This window comes from Pseudophryne corroboree, chromosome 7 (assembly GCF_028390025.1).
Source record: "Pseudophryne corroboree isolate aPseCor3 chromosome 7, aPseCor3.hap2, whole genome shotgun sequence".
Taxonomy (NCBI): domain Eukaryota; kingdom Metazoa; phylum Chordata; class Amphibia; order Anura; family Myobatrachidae; genus Pseudophryne; species Pseudophryne corroboree.
In genome coordinates this window covers 73511635-73532275 of record NC_086450.1, presented here as the reverse complement: position 1 = coordinate 73532275, position 20641 = coordinate 73511635, and the positions used below count along the sequence as shown (strand labels likewise).

At 46.5% G+C, this 20641-nt stretch overlaps 1 protein-coding gene and 1 pseudogene across 2 annotated transcripts in view; both read left to right on the top strand.

Moving 5' to 3' along the window:
* Nucleotides 1-20641, top strand: part of NUP35 (nucleoporin 35) — a 66812-nt gene that overhangs the window by 11019 nt on the left and 35152 nt on the right. For both annotated transcript variants that reach the window (XM_063933314.1, XM_063933315.1), the window contains exons 2-4: nucleotides 11333-11488; nucleotides 11662-11786; nucleotides 13572-13632. In XM_063933314.1, coding sequence (XP_063789384.1) covers nucleotides 11333-11488; nucleotides 11662-11786; nucleotides 13572-13632 — 342 coding nt within the window. The remainder of the gene's footprint in view (nucleotides 1-11332; nucleotides 11489-11661; nucleotides 11787-13571; nucleotides 13633-20641) is intronic.
* LOC134946912 (U5 spliceosomal RNA) lies at nucleotides 19938-20044 on the top strand (annotated as a pseudogene).

Sequence of the window (20641 nt, the reverse complement as noted above, 5' to 3'; positions counted from 1 at the left end):
AAAGAGAGGGGGGCACAAATTAGGCGCAGTATTAACTATACAGCAGCTATAAGGGGAAAAACACTTATATAAGGTTATCCCTGTATATATATATAGCGCTCTGGTGTGTGCTGGCAAACTCTCCCTCTGTCTCCTCAAAGGGCTAGTGGGGTCCTGTCCTCTATCAGAGCATTCCCTGTGTGTGTGCTGTATGTCGGTACTTTTGTGTCGACATGTATGAGGAGAAAAATGATGTGGAGACGGAGCAGATTGCCTGTAATAGTGATGTCACCCCCTAGGGGGTCGACACCTGAGTGGATGAACTGTTGGAAGGAATTACGTGACAGTGTCAGCTCTGTATAAAAGAGTGGTTGACATGAGACAGCCGGCTACTCAGCTTGTGCCTGTCCAGACGTCTCATAGGCCGTCAGGGGCTCTAAAGCGCCCGTTACCTCAGATGGCAGATATAGACGCCGACACGGATACTGACTCCAGTGTCGACGGTGAAGAGACAAATGTGACTTCCAGTAGGGCCACACGTTACATGATTGAGGCAATGAAAAATGTTTTACACATTTCTGATAATACGAGTACCACCAAAAAGGGGTATTATGTTCGGTGAGGAAAAACTACCTGTAGTTTTCCTGAATCTGAGAAATTAAATGAGGTGTGTGATGATGCGTGGGTTTCCCCCGATAACAACTGATAATTTCTAAAATGTTATTGGCATATCCTTTCCCGCAAGAGGTTAGGGTGCGTTGGGAAACACCCCCTAGGGTGGATAAAGCGCTCACACGCTTGTAAGGGCTCTATCCTCTCCTGAGATGGCCGCCCTTAAGGATCCTGCTGATAGAAAGCAGGAGGGTATCCTAAAATGTATTTACACACATACTGGTGTTATACTGCGACCAGCAATCGCCTCAGCCTGGATGTGCAGTGCTGGGTTGGCGTGGTCGGATTCCCTAACTGAAAATATTGATACCCTAGATAGGGACAGTATATTTTTGCCTATAGAGCATTTGAAAGATGCATTTCTCTATATACGTGATGCACAGCGGAATATTTGCCGACTGGCATCAAGTCTAAGTGCGTTGTCCATTTCTACCAGTAGAGGGTTATGGACACGTCAGTGGTCAGGTGATGCGTATTCCAAACGGCATTTGGAAGTATTGCCTTATTAAGGGGAGGAGTTATTTGGGGTCGGTCTTTCAGACCTGGTGGCCACGGCAACAGCTGGGAAATCCACGTTTGTACCCCAGGTCGCCTCTCAACATGAGAAGACGCCGTATTATCAGGCGCAGTCTTTTCGTGGATAAGCGGGCAAAAGGTTTCTCATTTCTGCCCCGTGACAGAGGGAGAGGAAAAAGGCTGCAGAAATCAGCCAGTTCCCAGGAACAGAAACCCTCTCCCGCCTCTGCCAAGCCCTCAGTATACGCTGGGGCTTTACAAGCAGAATCAGGCACGGTGGGGGGCCCGTCTCAATGAATTTCAGCGCGCAGTGGGCTCACTCGCAAGTAGACCCCTGGATCCTTCAGGTGATATCTCAGGGGTACAAATTAGAATTCGAGACGTCTCCCCCTCGCCGTTTCCTAAAGTCGGCTTTACCAATGTCTCCTTCTGACAGGGAGACAGTTTTGGAAGCCATTCACAAGCTGTATTCCCAGCAGGTGATAATCAAGATACCCCTCCTGCAACAGGGAACGGGGTATTATTCCACACTGTTGTGGTACCGAAGCCGGACGGCTCGGTGAGACCGATTCTAAATCTAAAATCTTTGAACACTTACATACAGAGGTTCAAATTCAAGATTGAGTCACTCAGAGCAGTGATTGCGAACCTGGAAGAAGGGGACTACATGATGTCTCGGGACATCAAGGATGCTTACCTTCATGTCAAAATTTACCCTTCTCACCAAGGGTACCTCAGGTTTATGGTACAGAACTGTCACTATCAGTTCAGACGCTGCCGTATGGATGGTCCACGGCACCCCGGGTCTTTACCAAGGTAATGGCCGAAATGATGATATTCCTTCAAAGGAAGGGAATTTTAGTTATCCCTTGCTTGGACAATTCCCTGATAAGGGTAAGATCCAGGGAACAGTTGGAGGTCGGTGTAGCACTATCTCAGGTAGTGTTGCTGCAGCACGGTTGGATTCTCAATATTCCAAAATCGCAGCTGGTTCCGACGACTTGTCTTCTGTTCCTAGGGATGATCCTGGACACAGTCCAGAAAAAGGTGTTTCTCCCGGAGGAGAAAGCCAGGGAGTTATCCGAGCTAGTCGGGAACCTCCTAAAACCGAGCCAAGTCTCAGTGCATCAATGCACAAGGGTTCTGGGTAAAATGGTGGCTTCCTACGAAGCAATCCCATTCGGCAGATTCCACGCAAGAACTTTCCAGTGGGACCTGCTGGACAAATGGTCCGGGTCGCATCTTCAGATGCATCAGCGGATAACCCTGTCACCAAGGACAAGGGTGTCCCTCCTGTGGTGGTTGCAGAGTGCTCATCTTCTAGAGGGCCGCAGATTCGGCATTCAGGACTGGGTCCTGGTGACCACGGATGCCAGCCTGCGAGGCTGGGGAGCAGTCACACAGGGAAGGAATATCCAGGACTTATGGTCAAGCCTGGAGACATCACTTCACATAAATATCCTGAAGCTAAGGGACATTTTCAATGCTCTAAGCTTAGCAAGACCTCTGCTTCAAGGTCAGCCGGTGTTGATCCAGTCGGACAACATCACGGCAGTCACCCACGTAAACAGACAGGGTGGCACAAGAAGCAGGAGGGCAATGGCAGAAGCTGCAAGGATTCTTCGCTGGGCGGAAAATCATGTGATAGCACTGTCAGCAGTATTCATTCCGGGAGTGGACAACTGGGAAGCAGACTTCCTCAGCACGACCTCCACCCGGGAGAGTGGGGACTTCACCCAGAAGTCTTCCACATGATTATAAACCGTTGGGAAAAACTCGACAGGTATTGCGCCAGGTCCAGGGACCCTCAGGCAATAGCTGTAGACGCTCTGGTAACACCGTGGGTGTTCCAGTCAGGGTATGTGTTCCCTCCTCTGCCTCTCATACCCAAGGTACTGAGATTGATAAGATGGAGAGGAGTAAGCACTATATTCGTGGCTCCAGATTGGCCAAGAAGTATTTGGTAACCGGAACTTCAAGAGATGCTCACGGAGGATCCGTGGCCTCTACCGCTAAGAAGGGACCTGCTCCAGCAAGGACCCTGTCTGTTCCAAGACTTACCGCGGCTGCGTTTGACGGCATGGCGGTTGAACGCCGGATCCTGAAGGAAAAAAAAAAAAAAAAAAGCTTTCCGGATGAAGTCATCCCTATTCTGATCAAAGCCAGGAAGGATGTAACCGCAAAAACATTATCACCGCAATTGGCGAAAATATGTTGCGTGGTGCGAGGCCAGTAAGGCCCGACGGTGGAAATTCAACTTGGTCGATTCCTACATTTCCTGCAAACAGGAGTGTCTATGGGCCTGAAATTGGGGTCCATTAAGGTTCAAATTTCGGCCCTGTCAATTTTCTTCCAAAAAGAACTAGCTTCAGTCCCTGAAGTTCAGACGTTTGTAAAAGGGGTACTGCATATACAGCCTCCTTTTGTGCCTCCAGTGGCACTTTGGGATCTCAATGTAGTTTTGGGTTCCAAAAGTCACATTGGTTTGAACCACTTAAATCTGTGGGGTTAAAATATCTCACATGGAAAGTGGTCATGCTGTTGGCCCTGGCCTGGGCCAGGCGCGTGTCAGAATTGGCGGCTTTATCCTGAAAAAGCCCTTATCTGATGTTCCATTCGGACAGGGCGGAATTGAGGACTCGTCCTCAGTTTCTCCCTAAGGTGGTTTTCAGCGTTTCACCTGAACCAACCTATTTGTGGTGCCTGCAGCTACTAGGGACTTGGAGGACTCCAAGTTGCTAGACGTTGTCAGGGCCCTGAAAATATATGTTTCCAGGAGGGCTGGAGTCAGGAAATCTGACTCGCTGTTTATCCTGTATGCACCCAACAAGCTGGGTGCTCCTGCTTCTAAGCAGACTATTGCTCGTTGGATTTGTAGTACAATTCAGCTTGCACATTCTGTGGCAGGCCTGCCACAGCCAAAAATCTGTAAATGCCCACTCCACAAGGAAGGTGGGCTCATCTTGGGCGGCTGCCCGAGGGGTCTCGGCTTTACAACTTTGCCGAGCAGCTACTTGGTCAGGAGCAAATACGTTTGTAAAATTATACAAAATTGATATCCTGGCTGAGGAGGACCTGGAGTTCTCTCATTTGGTGCTGCAGAGTCATCCGCACTCTCCCGCCCGTTTGGGAGCTTTGGTATAATCCCCATGGTCCTTACGGAGTCCCCAGCATCCACTTAGGACGTTAGAGAAAATAAGAATTTACTTACCGATAATTCTATTTCTCTAACGTCCTAGTGGATGCTGGGGACTCCGTCAGGACCATGGGGGGATAGCGGGCTCCGCAGGAGACAGGGCACATCTAAAAAGCTTTTTAGGTCACATGGTGTGCACTGGCTCCTCCCCCCATGACCCTCCTCCAAGCCTCAGTTAGGTTTTTGTGCCCGTCCGAGAAGGGTGCAATCTGGATGGCTCTCTTAAAGAGCTGTTTGGAAAAGTTTTTTTTTTTTAGGTTTTCACTCAGTGATTCCTGCTGGCAACAGGATCACTGCAACGAGGGACTTAGGGGAGAGACCTCCAACTCACCTGCGTGCAGGATGGATTGGGATCTTAGGCTACTGGACACTGAGCTCCAGAGGGAGTCGGAACACAGGTCAGCCTGGGGTTCGTCCCGGAGCCGCGCCGCCGATCCCCCTTACAGACGCTGAAGACGGCAGAGACGGAGGTCCGGAAACAGGCGGCAGAAGACTTCACAGTCTTCAGAGAGGTAGCGCACAGCACTGCAGCTGTGCGCCATTGTTGTCACACGGCTCACTGACATGGTCACGGAGGGTGCAGGGCGCTGCTGGGGGCGCCCTGGGCAGCAATATAAATACCTATTTGGCAAAATAAATACATCACATATAGCCATTAAGGCTATATGTATGTATTTTAACCCAGGCCAGTTCTTAAAAAACCGGGAGGAAAAGCCCGCCGAGAAAGGGGCGGAGCTTATTCTCCTCAGCACACAGCGCCATTTTCCCTCACAGAAAGGCTGAGGGGAAGGCTCCCATGCTCTCCCCTGCACTGCACTACAGAAACAGGGTTAAAACAGAGAGGGGGGGCACTGATTTGGCGATATAAATATATATTAAATGCTATAAGGGAGGAACACTTATATAAAGGTTGTCCCTGTATAATTATAGCATTTTGGTGTGTGCTGGCAAACTCTCCCTCTGTCTCCCCAAAGGGCTAGTGGGTCCTGTCCTCTATCAGAGCATTCCCTGTGTGTGTGCTGTAAGTCGGTACGTGTGTGTCGACATGTATGAGGAAAATGTTGGTGAGGAGGCGGAGCAAATTGCCTGTAATGGTGATGTCACTCTCTAGGGAGTCGACACCAGAATGGATGGCTTACTTGTGGAAGTACGTGATCATGTCAACACGCTGCAAGCCGGTTGACGACATGAGACGACCGGCAAACAAATTAGTACCTGTCCAGGCGTCTCAGACACCGTCAGGGGCTTGTAAAAACGCCCATTTACCTCACGGACACTGACTCCAGTGTCGACGGTGAAGAAACAAACGTATTTTCCTTTAGGGCCACACGTTACATGTTAAGGGCATGAAGGAGGTGTTACATATTTCTGATACTACAAGTACCACAAATAAGGGTATTTTGTAGGGTGTGAATAAACTACTTGTAGTTTTGCCTGAATCGGATAAATTAAATGAAGTGTGTGGTGATACGTGGGGTTCCTCCGATAGAAAGTTATGGGCGGTATACCCTTTCCCGCCAGAAGTAAGGGCGAGTTGGGAAACACACCTTAGGGTGGATAAGGCCCTCACACGCTTATAAAAACAAGTGGCGTTACCGTCTCCAGATACGGCCGCCCTCAAGGAGCCAGCTGATAAGAAGCTGAAAAATAGCCTAAGAAGTATATACACACATACTGGTGTTATACTACGACCAGCAATCGCCTCAGACTGGATGTGCAGCGCTGAGGGGGCTTGGTCGGATTTCCTGACTGAAAATTTTGATACCCTTGACAGGGACAAGATTTTATTGTCTATAGAGCATTTTAAGGATGCATTTCTATATATGCGTGATGCGCAGAGGGATATTTGCATTCTGGCATCAAGAGTAAATGTGATGTCCATATCTGCCAGACGAAGACACGACAGTGGTCAGGTGAGGCAGATTCCAGACGGCATATGGAAGTATTGCCGTATAAAGGGGCGGTCCATCGGACCTGGTGGCCATGGCAACAGCTGAAAAATCCACCTTTTGTTACCCCGAGTCACATCTCAACAGAAAAGGACACAGTCTTTTCAGTCTCAGTCCTTTCGTCTCCATACGGGCAGGCGGGCAAAGGCCAGTCATATCTGCCCAGGGGTAGAGGAAAGGGAAGAAGACTGCAGCAAGCAGCCCATTCCCAGGAACAGAAGCCCTTCACAGCTTCTGCCAAGTCCGCAGCATGACGCTGGGGCAGTACAAGCGGACTCAGGTGCGGTAGGGGGTCATCTCAAGAGTTTCAGCACGCAGTGGGCTCACTTGCAAGGGGACTCCTGGATCCTACATGTAGTATCCCAGGTGTACATTGGAAATTCGAGATGTCTCCTCCTCACAAGTTCCGGAGGTCTGTTTTACCAACGTCTACCTCCGACAGGGAGGTAGTATTGGAAACAATTCACAGGCTGTATTCCCAGCAGGTGATAATCAAAGTACCCCTCCTACAACAAGGGAGGGGGTATTATTCCACACTATATTGTGGTACTGAAGCCAAACGGCTCGGTGAGATCTGAAATATTTGAACACTTACATACAAGCGTTCAAATCAAGATGGAGTCACTCAGAGCAGTGATAGCGAACCAGGAAGGGGACGATATGGTGTCACTGGATATCAGGGACACTTACCTACATGTCCAAAATTGCCCTTCTCACCAAGGGTACCTCAGGTTCGTGGTACAGAACTGTCACTATCAGTTCAGACGCTGCCGTTTGGATTGTCCACGGCGCCACGGGTCTTTACCAAGGTAATGGCCGAAATGATGATTCTTCTTAAAAGAAACTGGTACGCTTCCCTGATAAGGGCAAGGTCCAGAGAACAGTTGGAGGTCGGAGTAGCACTATCTTTAATAGTTCTACGACAGCACGAGTGGATTCTAAATATTCCAAAATCGCAGCTTTTCCGAGGACACGTCTACTGTTCCTAGGGATGATTCTGGACACAGTCCAGAAAAAGGTGTTTCTCCCAGAGGAGAAAGCCAGGGAGTTATCCGAGCTAATCGGGATCCTCCTAAAACCAGGAAAAGTGTCAGTGCATCATTGCACAAGAGTCCTGGTAAAAATGGTGGCTTATTACGAAGCAATTCCATTCGGCAGATTTCACGCAAGAACTCTTCAGTGGGATCTGCTGGACAAATGGTCCGGATCGCATCTTCAGATGCATCAGCGGATAACCCTATATCTAAGGACAAGGGTGTCTCTCCTGTGGTGATTACAGAGTGCTCATCTTCTAGAGGGCCACAGATTCAGCATTCAGGATTGGATGCTGGTGACCACGGAGGCCAGCCTGAGAGGCTGGGGAGCAGTCACACAGGGAAAAAATTTCCAGGAAAGTGTGATCAAGTCTGGAGAATTCTCTCCACATAGATGGAGTTAAGAGCAAAATTATAATGCTCTAAACTTAGCAAGACCTCTGCTTCAAGGTCAGCCGGTATTGATCCAGTGGGATAACATCACGGCAGTCGCCCACGTAAACAGAAAGGGCGGCACAAGAAGCTGGAGGGCAGTGAAAAAACTGCAAGGATTTTTCGCTAGGCGGAAAATCATGTGATAGCACTGTCAGCAGTGTTCTCTCCGGGAGTGGACGACTGGGAAGCAGACTTCCTCAGCAGGCATGACCTCCACCCGGGAGAGTGGGAACTTCATAGGGAAGTTTTTCCGCATGATTGTGAACCATTGGCAAAGACCAAAGGTGGAAATGATGGCGTCCCGCCCGAACAAAAAACGGGACAGGTATTGCGCATGGTCATGAGACCTTCAGGCGATAGCTGTGGATGTCCTGGTAACACCGTGGGTGTAACAGTCGGTGTATGTGTTCCCTCCTCTGCTTCTCATAACCAAGGTATTGAGAATTATAAGACATAGAGGAGTATGAACTATACTCGTGACTCCGGATTGGCCAAGAGGGACTTGGTACCCGGAACTTCAAGAGATGCTCACAGAGGACTAAGGGCCTGGGGAGCTAAGAAGGGACTTGCTTCAGCAGGTACCATGTCTATTCCAAGACTTACCGCGGCTGCGTTTGACGGCATGGCGGTTGAATGCCGGATCCTGAAGGAAAAAGGCATTCCATAAGAGGTCATACCTACCCTGGTCAAAGCCAGAAAGGAGGTGACCGCACAACGTCATCACCACATGTGGTGAAAATATGTTGCGTGGGTGAGGCCAGGAAGGCCCCACGAAGAAAATTCAACTAGGTCGATTTCTACACTTCCTGAAAACAGGAGTGTTTTGAGCCTAAAATTGGGGTTCTTTAAGGTTTTAAGTTTCGGCCCTGTAGAATTTCTTCCGGAAAGAATTGACTTCAGTTCCTGAAGTACAGATTGTCAAGGGAGTATTGCATATACACCCCTTTTTTGTGCCTTTAGTGGCACCGTGTGATCTCAACATAGTGTTGGGATTCCTTAAAATCATATTGGTTTGAACCGCTCAAATCTGTGGATTTAAAATATCTCACATGGAAAGTGAACATGCTGTTGACCAATATCTCACATGGACAGTGACCATGCTGTTGGTCCTGGCCTCGGCCAGGCGATTGTCAGAATGGGCGGCTTTGTCTTACAAAAGCCATATTTAATTTTCCATTCGGACAGGGCAGAACTGGGACTCGTCTCCAGTTTTCTTCCTAAGGGGGTGTCAGGTTTTCACCTGAAACAACCTATTATGGTGCCTGCGGCTACTAGGGACTTGGAGGACTCCAAGTTACTAGACGTTGTCAGGACCCTAAAAATATATTTATATATATATATATATAGTTTAGGACGGCTGGAGTCAGAAAGTCTGACTTGCTGTTTATATTGTATGCATCCAACAAGATGGGTGCTCCTGCGTCTAAACAGACGATTGCACGTTGGATCTGTAGCACAATCCAACTTGCACATTCTGTGGCAGGCCTGCCACAGCCTAAATCTGTAAAGGCCCACTCCACTAGGAAAGTGGGCGCATCTTGGGCGGCTGCCCGAGGGGTCTCGGCAGTACAACTTTGCCGAGCAACTACGTGGTCAGGGGAGAACACGTTTGTAAAAGTTTACAAATTTGATACTCTGGCTAAGGAGGACCTGGAGTTCTCTCATTCGGTGCTGCAGAGTCATCCGCACTCTCCCGCCCGTTTGGGAGCTTTGGTATAATCCCCATGGTCCTGACGGAGTCCCCAGCATCCACTAGGACGTTAGAGAAAATAAGAATTTACTTACCGATAATTCTATTTCTCGTAGTCCGTAGTGGATGCTGGGCGCCCATCCCAAGTGCGGATTGTCTGCAATGCTTGTACATAGTTATTGTTACAAAAATCGGGTTATTACTATTGTTGTGAGCCATCTTTCAGAGGCTACTTCGTTTTGTTATCATACTGTTAACTGGGTTCAGATCACAAGTTGTACGGTGTGATTGGTGTGGCTGGTATGAGTCTTACCCGGGATTCAAGATCCTTCCTTATTGTGTACGCTCGTCCGGGCACAGTACCTGGCTGAGGCTTGGAGGAGGGTCATGGGGGGAGGAGCCAGTGCACACCATGTGACCTAAAAAGCTTTTTAGATGTGCCCTGTCTCCTGCGGAGCCCGCTATCCCCCCATGGTCCTGACGGAGTCCCCAGCATCCACTACGGACTACGAGAAATAGAATTATCGGTAAGTAAATTCTTATTTTCTCATAGTCCGTAGTGGATGCTGGGCGCCCATCCCAAGTGCGGATTGTCTGCAATACTTGTACATAGTTATTGTTACAAAAATCGGGTTATTATTGTTGTGAGCCATCTTTCAGAGGCTCCTCTGTTATCATGCTGTTAACTGGGTTCAGATCACAGGTTATACGGTGTGGCTGGTATGAGTCTTACCCGGGATTCAAAATCCTTCCTTATTGTGTACTCTCGTCCGGGCACAGTATCCTAACTGAGGCTTGGAGGAGGGTCATAGGGGGAGGAGCCAGTGCACACCAGATAGTCCTAAAGCTTTCTTTAGATGTGCCCAGTCTCCTGCGGAGCCGCTATTCCCCATGGTCCTTACGGAGTCCCCAGCATCCACTACGGACTATGAGAAATAGAATTATCGGTAAGTAAATTCTTATTGTAACAACTAGAACTCTGCTGTACACGTTGCTTGCAAGAATTTTCTGATTCTCCGGTTATTTTACCATTGAAACTTCCTAGACTACTTTGCAGTGACTTGGTTATGCCCCAGCAAATGTTTTCTTTCATATGTGAGTATGTGGTAGTCTGCCCACCTGTCATTCCAGGGATTTGGTTATACAGGTTTGAGTATCCCTTATCCAAAATGCTTGGGACCAGAGGTATTTTGGATATCGGATTTTTTCGTATTTTGGAATAATTGCATACCATAATGAGATATCATGGCGATGGGACCTAAATCTAAGCACATAATGAATTTGTTTCATATGCACCTTATACACACAGCCTGAAGGCCATTTTATCCAATATTTTTTTATAACTTTGTGCATTAAACAAAGTGTGTCTACATTCACACAATTCATTTATGTTTCATATACACCTTATACACACAGCCTGAAGGTCATTCAATACAATATTTTTAATAACTTTGTGTATTAAACAATGTTTGTTTACATTGAGCCATCAAAAAACAAAGGTTTCACTATCTCACTCTCACTCAAAAAAGTCCGTATTTTGGAATATTTGGTATGGGATACTCAACCTGTATTGCATGAACTGGTAGCTCGTTCAATCTCTGGAGATGAGGAGGAGAGAGAGGTCCTGCAACGTTGCAGCAGAGGATCCCTTTGTTACAGCATGTGCACCACTGACTTGCTGAATCGCAAGCTGAAAATATTTTTCCAAAACCTCTACCTCCAGGCCAATCCCATTTATTCACTTAGAATTTTGTAATGTCATGAAGCTAAATTTCCTGCTGATATTTATTGGCTTATCCTAGCTGCCAAGCAGATTTGTGTGTATTGAATATATATATGTATATATTTTGTTATTTTTCAGGTGGAGAACCAATGGCGTTAGGATCACCAACTTCTCCTAAACCTGGTGCCAGTGCCCAGTTTCTGCCTGGTTTCTTAATGGGCGACATACCAACACCAGTAACCCCACAGCCACGTCCGTCAGGAGTTATGGAGATGCGTACCCCGTTAATAGGAAGTAAATATTGGGAAACAATTTTCAATTTAATTTAACTGTACTGGTTAAAGGCGCTTGGATCCAAAACTGGGTCTGATTCAGACTTTATAGTAATAGTAACTTGCACCATGGTGTATCATACGTTTGTTACAGTTTGAGAACTGATAAATAGGTATAAACGTTTCCTTTTTTAGGTGGCACCCCTCAGCCTCTGGTCCCTACTCATAAAGATAAGAGTGGTGCACCCCCAGTTAGAAGTATTTATGACGACCTTTCAAGCCCGGGTCTTGGTTCTACACCTTTAAGTTCCAGAAAGCCGGTAAATGAATGCTACGTTTTTATGTAAGATGAAAGCTGTCTCTGCAGGATGAGGTCTGTCTGTGCAATATTTTTCTCTTGTTAAGGTAAAGAGAATTGACAATACATTTGAAAGTTCTTATACTGAACACAGGTCCTCATTCAGCATGGCTCGCATTTGTAAAGCTGCTCGCACGCAGCTTTCAAATGCGATCCATATTAATGCCAATGCAGTAGGAGGTGTTAAACCCCTCCTTGCTGCATTTGCAATCCCAGCGCTGCAACTGAGTTGCAGCCTGGGATCAACATCGTGACCGAAGTTCCTCGCAGACTGCCAGCTGAGCAAACCTCAGCTTACTGGCCATCACAGGGGGCCTTGAGAGACCAAAAAACCTTGGCCTTGCCACTCCCGGAAAACAGTGGCGAGACGCTGGCCATCTCTACCCCCGCCTCCAAACGCCTCTGCCTGTCAGTCAGGCAAAGGCTGTTGTTAAATTGTGATCCACACGTAGGACCCGCTCTGTACAAGCGCAGAACAGGTCCTGCGCAGTTTCCCGATAATAAGGGCCACAGAGCAATAACCTTACACTTACAGTTACATTTACAGCACTTGCTTCAGCGACTTAATTTTTAAAAAGAAAAGTGCGTTTTACTCACTGCAGCAGAATAAATCTTTGATCTACCTCATCCTGCGGAATATTGGCTTATTGAACAGTCAATTTACTGGTGGCACTTTATAGTCAATCTATTGCTAGATTAAATGATGTGCTTTCATAATGTGGGAGAGTATACGTAACCACAGGTCAGCTAGAATGTGTTGAAAGTGTAAATTGAGACCATCACATAGTTATCCATAAGTGGAATCTTAAATTGTTTAAAAAAAAAAAAAAAAAATACCCACAAGTTTCTCCCATAGGGTCTGAGTCTCTTGCTCTTATGACCTCTTTAGCGGCTTTTGACATACTGTAGTCACGGCTGCATGCTTGGTGTACAGCTGTGGGTCTGAGGGGGGCATTCAGTTAGTGCCGCACTTTTCGCCCGTTTTTATGTCCTATTTACATTCAACCGTTTTTTCAACTGGTTGAAAAATCTGGCACTGGCAAAAACCACGTGTATCTGCAAATTTGCTGCCGATACATGTGTGTTGGCGATTTCGCCCGTTTTTGGTGCAATTTTCGCCCATGCTGATTCAGCAAAAAAAGTGAAACGGCAAGGGCGAAAATGGATTAAAAAACTGGCAAAAATTGAGTATCCTGTGTCTAATTAGTGCCGTTATTTTAACCAGTCGAAAAAACGGCACTTAATTGAATACTCCCCGGAATGTGCAAGGACTGAGATGCCCACTTTCAGCATCTTCAGACGCTGTAATACCACTTGGCACATCTTTAGACATCGCCACCGGTTGCACCAGAAAAAAAATACACTTGGTAGGTGCAGATTTCCTGTCCGAGTATGGCCTCTAATCTGTGCAATTACGCTTCTGTGTACGTAAACTGTTCGGTAGCACACTTGTGCCACTCCCATAGGAGGGTTAGTTTTTGTGCATATGTAGGATATTTGACCCAATAAAGTGTGGCTAAGCTGCAAAGTCCGTGGCGGGTGATTTTGAGGATATGTGTATGTGGACACATCTGTAATAGTGTTTTGATTTGCTTTCTCTCATGTCATGTTTGCATTAAAGCATCCCTTATGACTCTAAGGGTTTTCATGCACATTTACTGATGTAAACCCACTCAACACATTGATTTTATTATTTTATGTGTCTAGGGATGAATAATTATTGAATTTATTTCCCCCTCCTGTACAGACCAGTTTTTCTGGAATGCAGACCTCTCACGCTGGGGTAATGCCATCGACTCCATGTGCATGTAAGTTTGTCTAATAGAGGTATTTACAAAAGCAGACCTTAAAAGGCAGAATTGTGTTGCTACATCATAGACCGTCTTCATAATTAGCTGTTCCCTGGATATAACTGCCCATTACAAAGGAGCCTAATCAGGCTGTATATAACTATACGGGCACTTGCTGTGTGTTACAGGTAGGGTTGCCAGATCATCCCTTTTAATAAAGGACACATGATTTGGGTGGGGTGTATTCAAACTGTGATCTAAATTGCAGTATAAAAATAAAGCAGACAGTATTTACCCTGCACAAAAACAAAATAACCCACCCGAATCTAACTCTTTGCACATGTTATATCTGCCACACCTGCAGTGCACATGGTTTTACCCAACTGCTAACAAATTTGCTGCTACGATCAACTCAAAGTCTTACATGGTAGACAGCTTCCACCTATTCTGTAGTTCCGGATATAGTCTTACATGGCATACAGCCTCCACCTATTCTGTAGTTCCGGATATAGTCTTACATGGCATACAGCCTCCACCTATTCTGTAGTTCCGGATATAGTCTTACATGGCATACAGCCTCCACCTATTCTGTAGCTTCTGACCTAGACTTACATGGTATACAGCCTCCACCTATTCTGTAGCTCCTGGTATAGTCACACACTGTAGACAGCCTCCATCTATTCTGTAGCACTTGACATAGTAGTACATGGTATACAGCCACCTATTCCGTAGCTCCTGATATAGTTGTACGTGGTATACAGCCTCCACCTATTCTGTGGCTCCTGACATAGTCCTCCATAGTATACAGCCTTAACCTATTCTGTAGCTTCTGACCTAGACTTACATGGTATACAGCCTCCACCTATTCTGTAGCTTCCGAACTAGACTTGCATGGTATACAGCCTCCAGCTGTTCTGTAACTTCTGATATAGTCATACATGGTATACAGCCACCTATTCTGTAGCTCCTGACATAGTCGCACATGGCATGCAGCCTCCAATCTATTCTGTAGCTCCTGACATAGTCGCACATGGCATGCAGCCTCCCATCTATTCTGTAGCTCCTGACATAGTCTCACATGGCATGCAGCCTCCAATCTATTCTGTAGCTCCTGACATAGTCGCACATGGCATGCAGCCTCCCATCTGTTCTGTAGTTCCTGACATAGTCTCACATGGTATACAGCCTCCCATCTATTCTGTAGCTCCTGACATAGTCTCACATGGTATACAGCCTCCCATCTATTCTGTAGTTCCTGACATAGTCTCACATGGTATACAGCCTCCACCTATTCTGTAGCTCCTGACATAGTCGCACATGGCATGCAGCCTCCCATCTGTTCTGTAGTTCCTGACATTGTCTCACATGGTATACAGCCTCCCATCTATTCTGTAGCTCCTGACATAGTCTCACATGGTATACAGCCTCCACCTATTCTGTAGCTCTTGACATAGTCGCACATGGCATGCAGCCTCCCATCTGTTCTGTAGTTCCTGACATAGTCTCACATGGTATACAGCCTCCCATCTATTCTGTAGCTCCTGACATAGTCTCACATGGTATACAGCCTCCCATCTATTCTGTAGCTCCTGACATAGTCGCACATGGCATGCAGCCTCCCATCTATTCTGTAGCTCCTGACAGTCTCACATGGCATGCAGCCTCCCATCTGTTCTGTAGCTCCTGACATAGTCGCACATGGCATACAGCCTCCCATCTATTCTGTAGCTCCTGACATAGTCGCACATGGCATGCAGCCTCCCATCTATTCTGTAGCTCCTGACATAGTCTCACATGGTATACAGCCTCCCATCTATTCTGTAGCTCCTGACATAGTCGCACATGGCATGCAGCCTCCCATCTATTCTGTAGCTCCTGACATAGTCTCACATGGCATGCAGCCTCCCATCTATTCTGTAGCTCCTGACATAGTCTCACATGGCATGCAGCCTCCCATCTGTTCTGTAGTTCCTGACATAGTCTCACATGGTATACAGCCTCCCATCTATTCTGTAGCTCCTGACAGTCTCACATGGTATACAGCCTCCCATCTGTTCTGTAGCTCCTGACATAGTCGCACATGGCATACAGCCTCCCATCTATTCTGTAGCTCCTGACATAGTCTCACATGGTATACAGCCTCCCATCTATTCTGTAGCTCCTGACATAGTCGCACATGGCATGCAGCCTCCCATCTATTCTGTAGCTCCTGACATAGTCTCACATGGTATACAGCCTCCCATCTATTCTGTAGCTCCTGACCTAGTCGCACATGGCATGCAGCCTCCCATCTATTCTGTAGCTCCTGACAGTCTCACATGGCATGCAGCCTCCCATCTATTCTGTAGCTCCTGACATAGTCGCACATGGCATGCAGCCTCCCATCTATTCTGTAGCTCCTGACATAGTCGCACATGGCATACAGCCTCCCATCTATTCTGTAGCTCCTGACATAGTCGCACATGGCATACAGCCTCCCATCTATTCTGTAGCTCCTGACATAGTCGCACATGGCATGCAGCCTCCCATCTATTCTGTAGGTTTTGACCTAGTCGTACATGGCATACAGTAAGTAATTAACGGAACAAATTGCATAGCCTATAAAATTAATTAATCATAAGACGTGCCTGGTACAAAGATGGCAGAGTGGACAGGCATAAGACAGGGGAACCTGTTTGTAGCTTATATTTCTTTATCATCCACTAGGGGTCACTGGAGTACTCTTGGGATATGGACGGGCGTAGCCGATCAAAGGCACTGAATATTCAAATTTAGGACTCTCCCCCCCCTCCATATCCCCAAGTACCTCAGTGTACTTTGCCAGTGTTTTTTCGGTGCTCACAGCATGATCATCGGCTTGTGGCAATGGCCACTTTTCAGAAGATTTTTATTTTTAATTTTTACACTTTCCGTCCCAGTTTCTGGAAAAACTTGGGGCCGGGATGGTGCCGCTGCAAGGCAGCGTATGGCGTGTCGGTCCTCACAAAGAGCACCCTCACAGCCACAGGCGCTATAAGGCAGCGCATGGCGTGTCGGTCCTCACAAAGAGCACCCTCACAGCCACAGGCAGCTGGTTACTGCAAGCTGCACGGAAAACAACTGGACGGAGCTTACAAAAAGAAGCTCCGTCACAGCCAAGATGACTGAGAAGCCCGTCACAGCCAGCATGAGAAGTGGTCACAAGCTGGACGGAGCTTGCAGCACAAGGTATGGTGGGTCAGGGCGGTCAGCTCACGCTGCCGCCCTGCAGTGTGGGGAAAGTGTTTATTTTATGTTGACCACAGCTATTACAGCATACCGCTGAATATCTCCCTGCACCCGCTCCAGCCGCCGCACTACCTAGCAGCAGAGCGGCCGCACGTCAATCACAGACGCCGGCCGCTCTCCCAGCACTAATACAGATCAGGCCGCCCGAGAGAACTCCGGAGCACTGCTCAGAGCGGCCGCACGTCAATCAGACGCCGGCCGCTCTCCCAACCCGGCCATCGCTGTACACAGCGCCGCCCGAGCCAGCTACTTGGCAGAACTACGGAGCACTGCTCAAAGCGGCCGCACGTCAATCAGACGCCGGCCGCTCTCCCAGCACTTATACAGTAAGTAAGCTCCGAGACACACGGCGGCCGCTCTCCCATCGCTAAGACGGAACCACAGCTCAGAGCGGCCGCACGTCAAACACAGACGCCGGCCGCTCTCCCAACTCTGGTACCCGGCCACCGCTGTACACAGCGCCGGCCGAGCCAGCTACTCCGGAGCACAGCTCAGAGCGGCCGCACGTCAATCAGACGCCGGCCGCTCTCACAACGCTGGTACCCGGCCACCGCTGTACACAGCGCCGCCCGAGCCAGCTACTCGGCAGACAGCCAACGACGCCATATCCGGTCACTGATGTCTGTAGTCGCCGCAGCTATACTCTGCGTTCTCCTGCTCTCCCGGCACCGCTGCAGGTAACATGGGAAGTTACCTTACAAGCAGCACAGCTGCAAGGGGGGGTGAGGGGGGAGTATATGGCCATAGCAGCAGATATAAAAGGCTGCAGGGGTTAACAAAAGTTTGTTAAGCAGTTAATGGCCTATCATAACCTAAGAGTATCATAACCTAAGAGTATCATAACCTAAGGGTTTCTGTTAAGGCTGCAATATAATACATTCACTGCAGCCTGGATTTATAGTAACTGGAGGTTAACTAAGTGTATGGTTAACTAAGTGTATGTGTTTACTGTATAATAGATCTGTAAGAACATATACGCTATATATATTAACTGTATAAAAGGCTATTAAGGCTATAAATTGCCTGTACTGTGAATTTCAGTGAAAGCAAAACGGCCATTTTAATTATTGCTGTTTTTCCAGTTTATAATTCCTGAACATTCCGGCCATACTCCTTTACTCCACAAGGAGGCGCAGGGGTGTTGGTGGGAATTTTTAGTTCAAGATAATTCCAGAACATTCCTGCCCTACATCTCTAAGCCACCAGAAGGCGCAGGGGTGTTAGTAGAAATTTGGTTCGGGTTTCATATGCAATATGAACTGTTTTTCACATAAAGAATACTTTAGTTTCCTAGGGATTTCCGTACAGAGAAATAACCATACATATAAATATGCAGTTCAGCAATAACATATATATATATATATATATATATATATATATATATATATATATATATATATATATATATATATATATATATATATGCCATATAATAATTTCATTAAGTCGTGCAAGTGTCTGTCTGTTGCCTATTATGGTGTCTGTCTACATAGCAAGTAAGGCTATAGTGCAGACTAAAAATACTTTTATAAAATTGGCAATTCAAATTAAAAGAGCAGTAATCGGAGTCTCGGAATTACTCCGCCAGCTCTAACAAAAGACAGTCTTTCCAAAGGGCTAATTTTCTTTTGGGTACCAAAGTGTTTATTTCACTGGTCTTATAATTTAATGCACGATTCTATGTCAATCTCACACCGATAAATACGAGTGAGAACGGTACAGTAGTCCAGCACTCAGATAGTGCGGGGGTTTGGATAACCATACATATTGGTTGCCAAAAGGACGCGATCCGTCATGGGTTGATGAGTTTCTGTCAAACATTATAAAAACCCAGGATACATTTGGGTCGCTAGAATCTATGTATGAAACCATGCCGATCACTGTTAAAAGAAGCAGCAGAGTATAGCTGGAAAGCTTCTGATAACGCCGGTTATTTTCATTGTCGCTAGTTAAGCGCAACAAGGCCAGAGCTTGTTTGCTCCTAAATTTGATATACTTGTAACGGCAATTTTTATTCCTTTATGATATTCAGCCATTACCGCATACAGTATATTTGTTACGGCGTTTTATCCCTTTATACAAAAACAGTCACGCCTTGTAACGACAGGACGTTACAGTCAGCAAGCCAGTGGTTTGATGACCTCTTTTACAATTGTGGAAGCGCGTTTTTACATGTTACATTTGCGAGGTTTCATGACTTTAACTTATATAGGTCTCAGCTGTTTACAGCTTAAAGACAAAACTGCCTCTGTGGAACGGTTTGGCAGGTTGTCATTTAGTCTTTGCTGGTTTATAAACCAGTCAATAGTACGCTTATTCCCCTCTGTTTGAGCAAAATCAAACACCTCCGTTTCAATATCAAGCAGCAAGTCATTTATTACAGTTAGAAAATGGATTTTCTGCAGTTAGTTTTTGCTTATTGAAGCCACAAAATTGTATGATTGCATTTGATCTTCACAATGCGTAGTTACCCAGTCAGGTTTCTTCATCACAGGTTCTAGCGGTTGCAAGCAACCATTAGCATTTCTTTTCTACCGTTGCTTATCGCTTCCGGTATTTGCTACAGTGATGTTGGAATGATAGCTCATCTCACTATGTATTAACAAAGTTTCTCTAACTTGCGCTACTAAGGTATACTACAGTAGCAGATTAAGTTTGAAAACAATCACATCTAAGTCTGTCTAAACGATGTAAATTCCTAGGTAAGATTATAAATACGGTAAATCAACGACTTTTACCTACTACACCAGCAAGAACAAAAGTACACGCACACTAGCGGTACATTGGTGTATTTACTTATTAAGAAAAAAATGTGTTTTCAATTTAGTTCGCCACCTTTCACTCGCGTGTCCCACAGAGGAACAAGGGTGCGTATACTCTAGACGACAGTCACAGAGAGTCAGGATTTGTAGTTAAAATCAACGCAAAGGTTCTAAACACGACAGATTGCTGTCGATAAATGTACTAGAACTCTGGTCATTTTACAATGCAATAGATAAATGTCCTAGAACATTTTACAATGCAATAAATAATTCGCTTTCAGTCTGACCAACGATAGACTCTGGTTTTCTCTTCAGCACGAATAAATCTTTCACTTTTTACTAAAGATTTCCGTGGAGAGTAACAACCGTGAGTTTCAGGTAATTTAATTTTGTTTTTAATGCCTGGCTCACGCTGCCCTTAAGCAGTCAAACAAAGCAACGGCAGTTGCATACTGAACAACCAGTGAGAACCGATAAGCCGCAAGGCAAGGCGGTAGGTAACTCAAATCTTCAATGGCTCAGAACGCCATTATGGGGAATGTCAACATCAATCCGTGAGTGGACATCTGTTAGACAGACGATCTCACCCGTCAGGGTTTGGATCTTAAAAACTGGACATTAAATACACAGGTGTTTAAGATGTAAGTCCACAGAAGGGGGTTACCCTCAAGTATACATGAGGGCATCTCGCCACAATTACAAAAGCTCAGTATGTGTACATCACATTCATGGGGTCATTCAGCATCGTGTATCTGGCTTCACCAATTTCCGCTTCTTTCTTCGTTGCCAAAACGGATCAGAAGACAGTTCGTCACAGTCATACTGGTGGTATCTCATGGGTTTCAGAGAAGTTTGCTTCTCGAATTTTCAATGAATACTTGCACACGATCTTGGCCCGCTCATAATACGTCCAACCTGTTACATCAGGGAACGTTCTTTTACCCATAGTTACCTATGTACCTATTATCTATGTACCGCAGCTGCGGTTGACGGGGTGA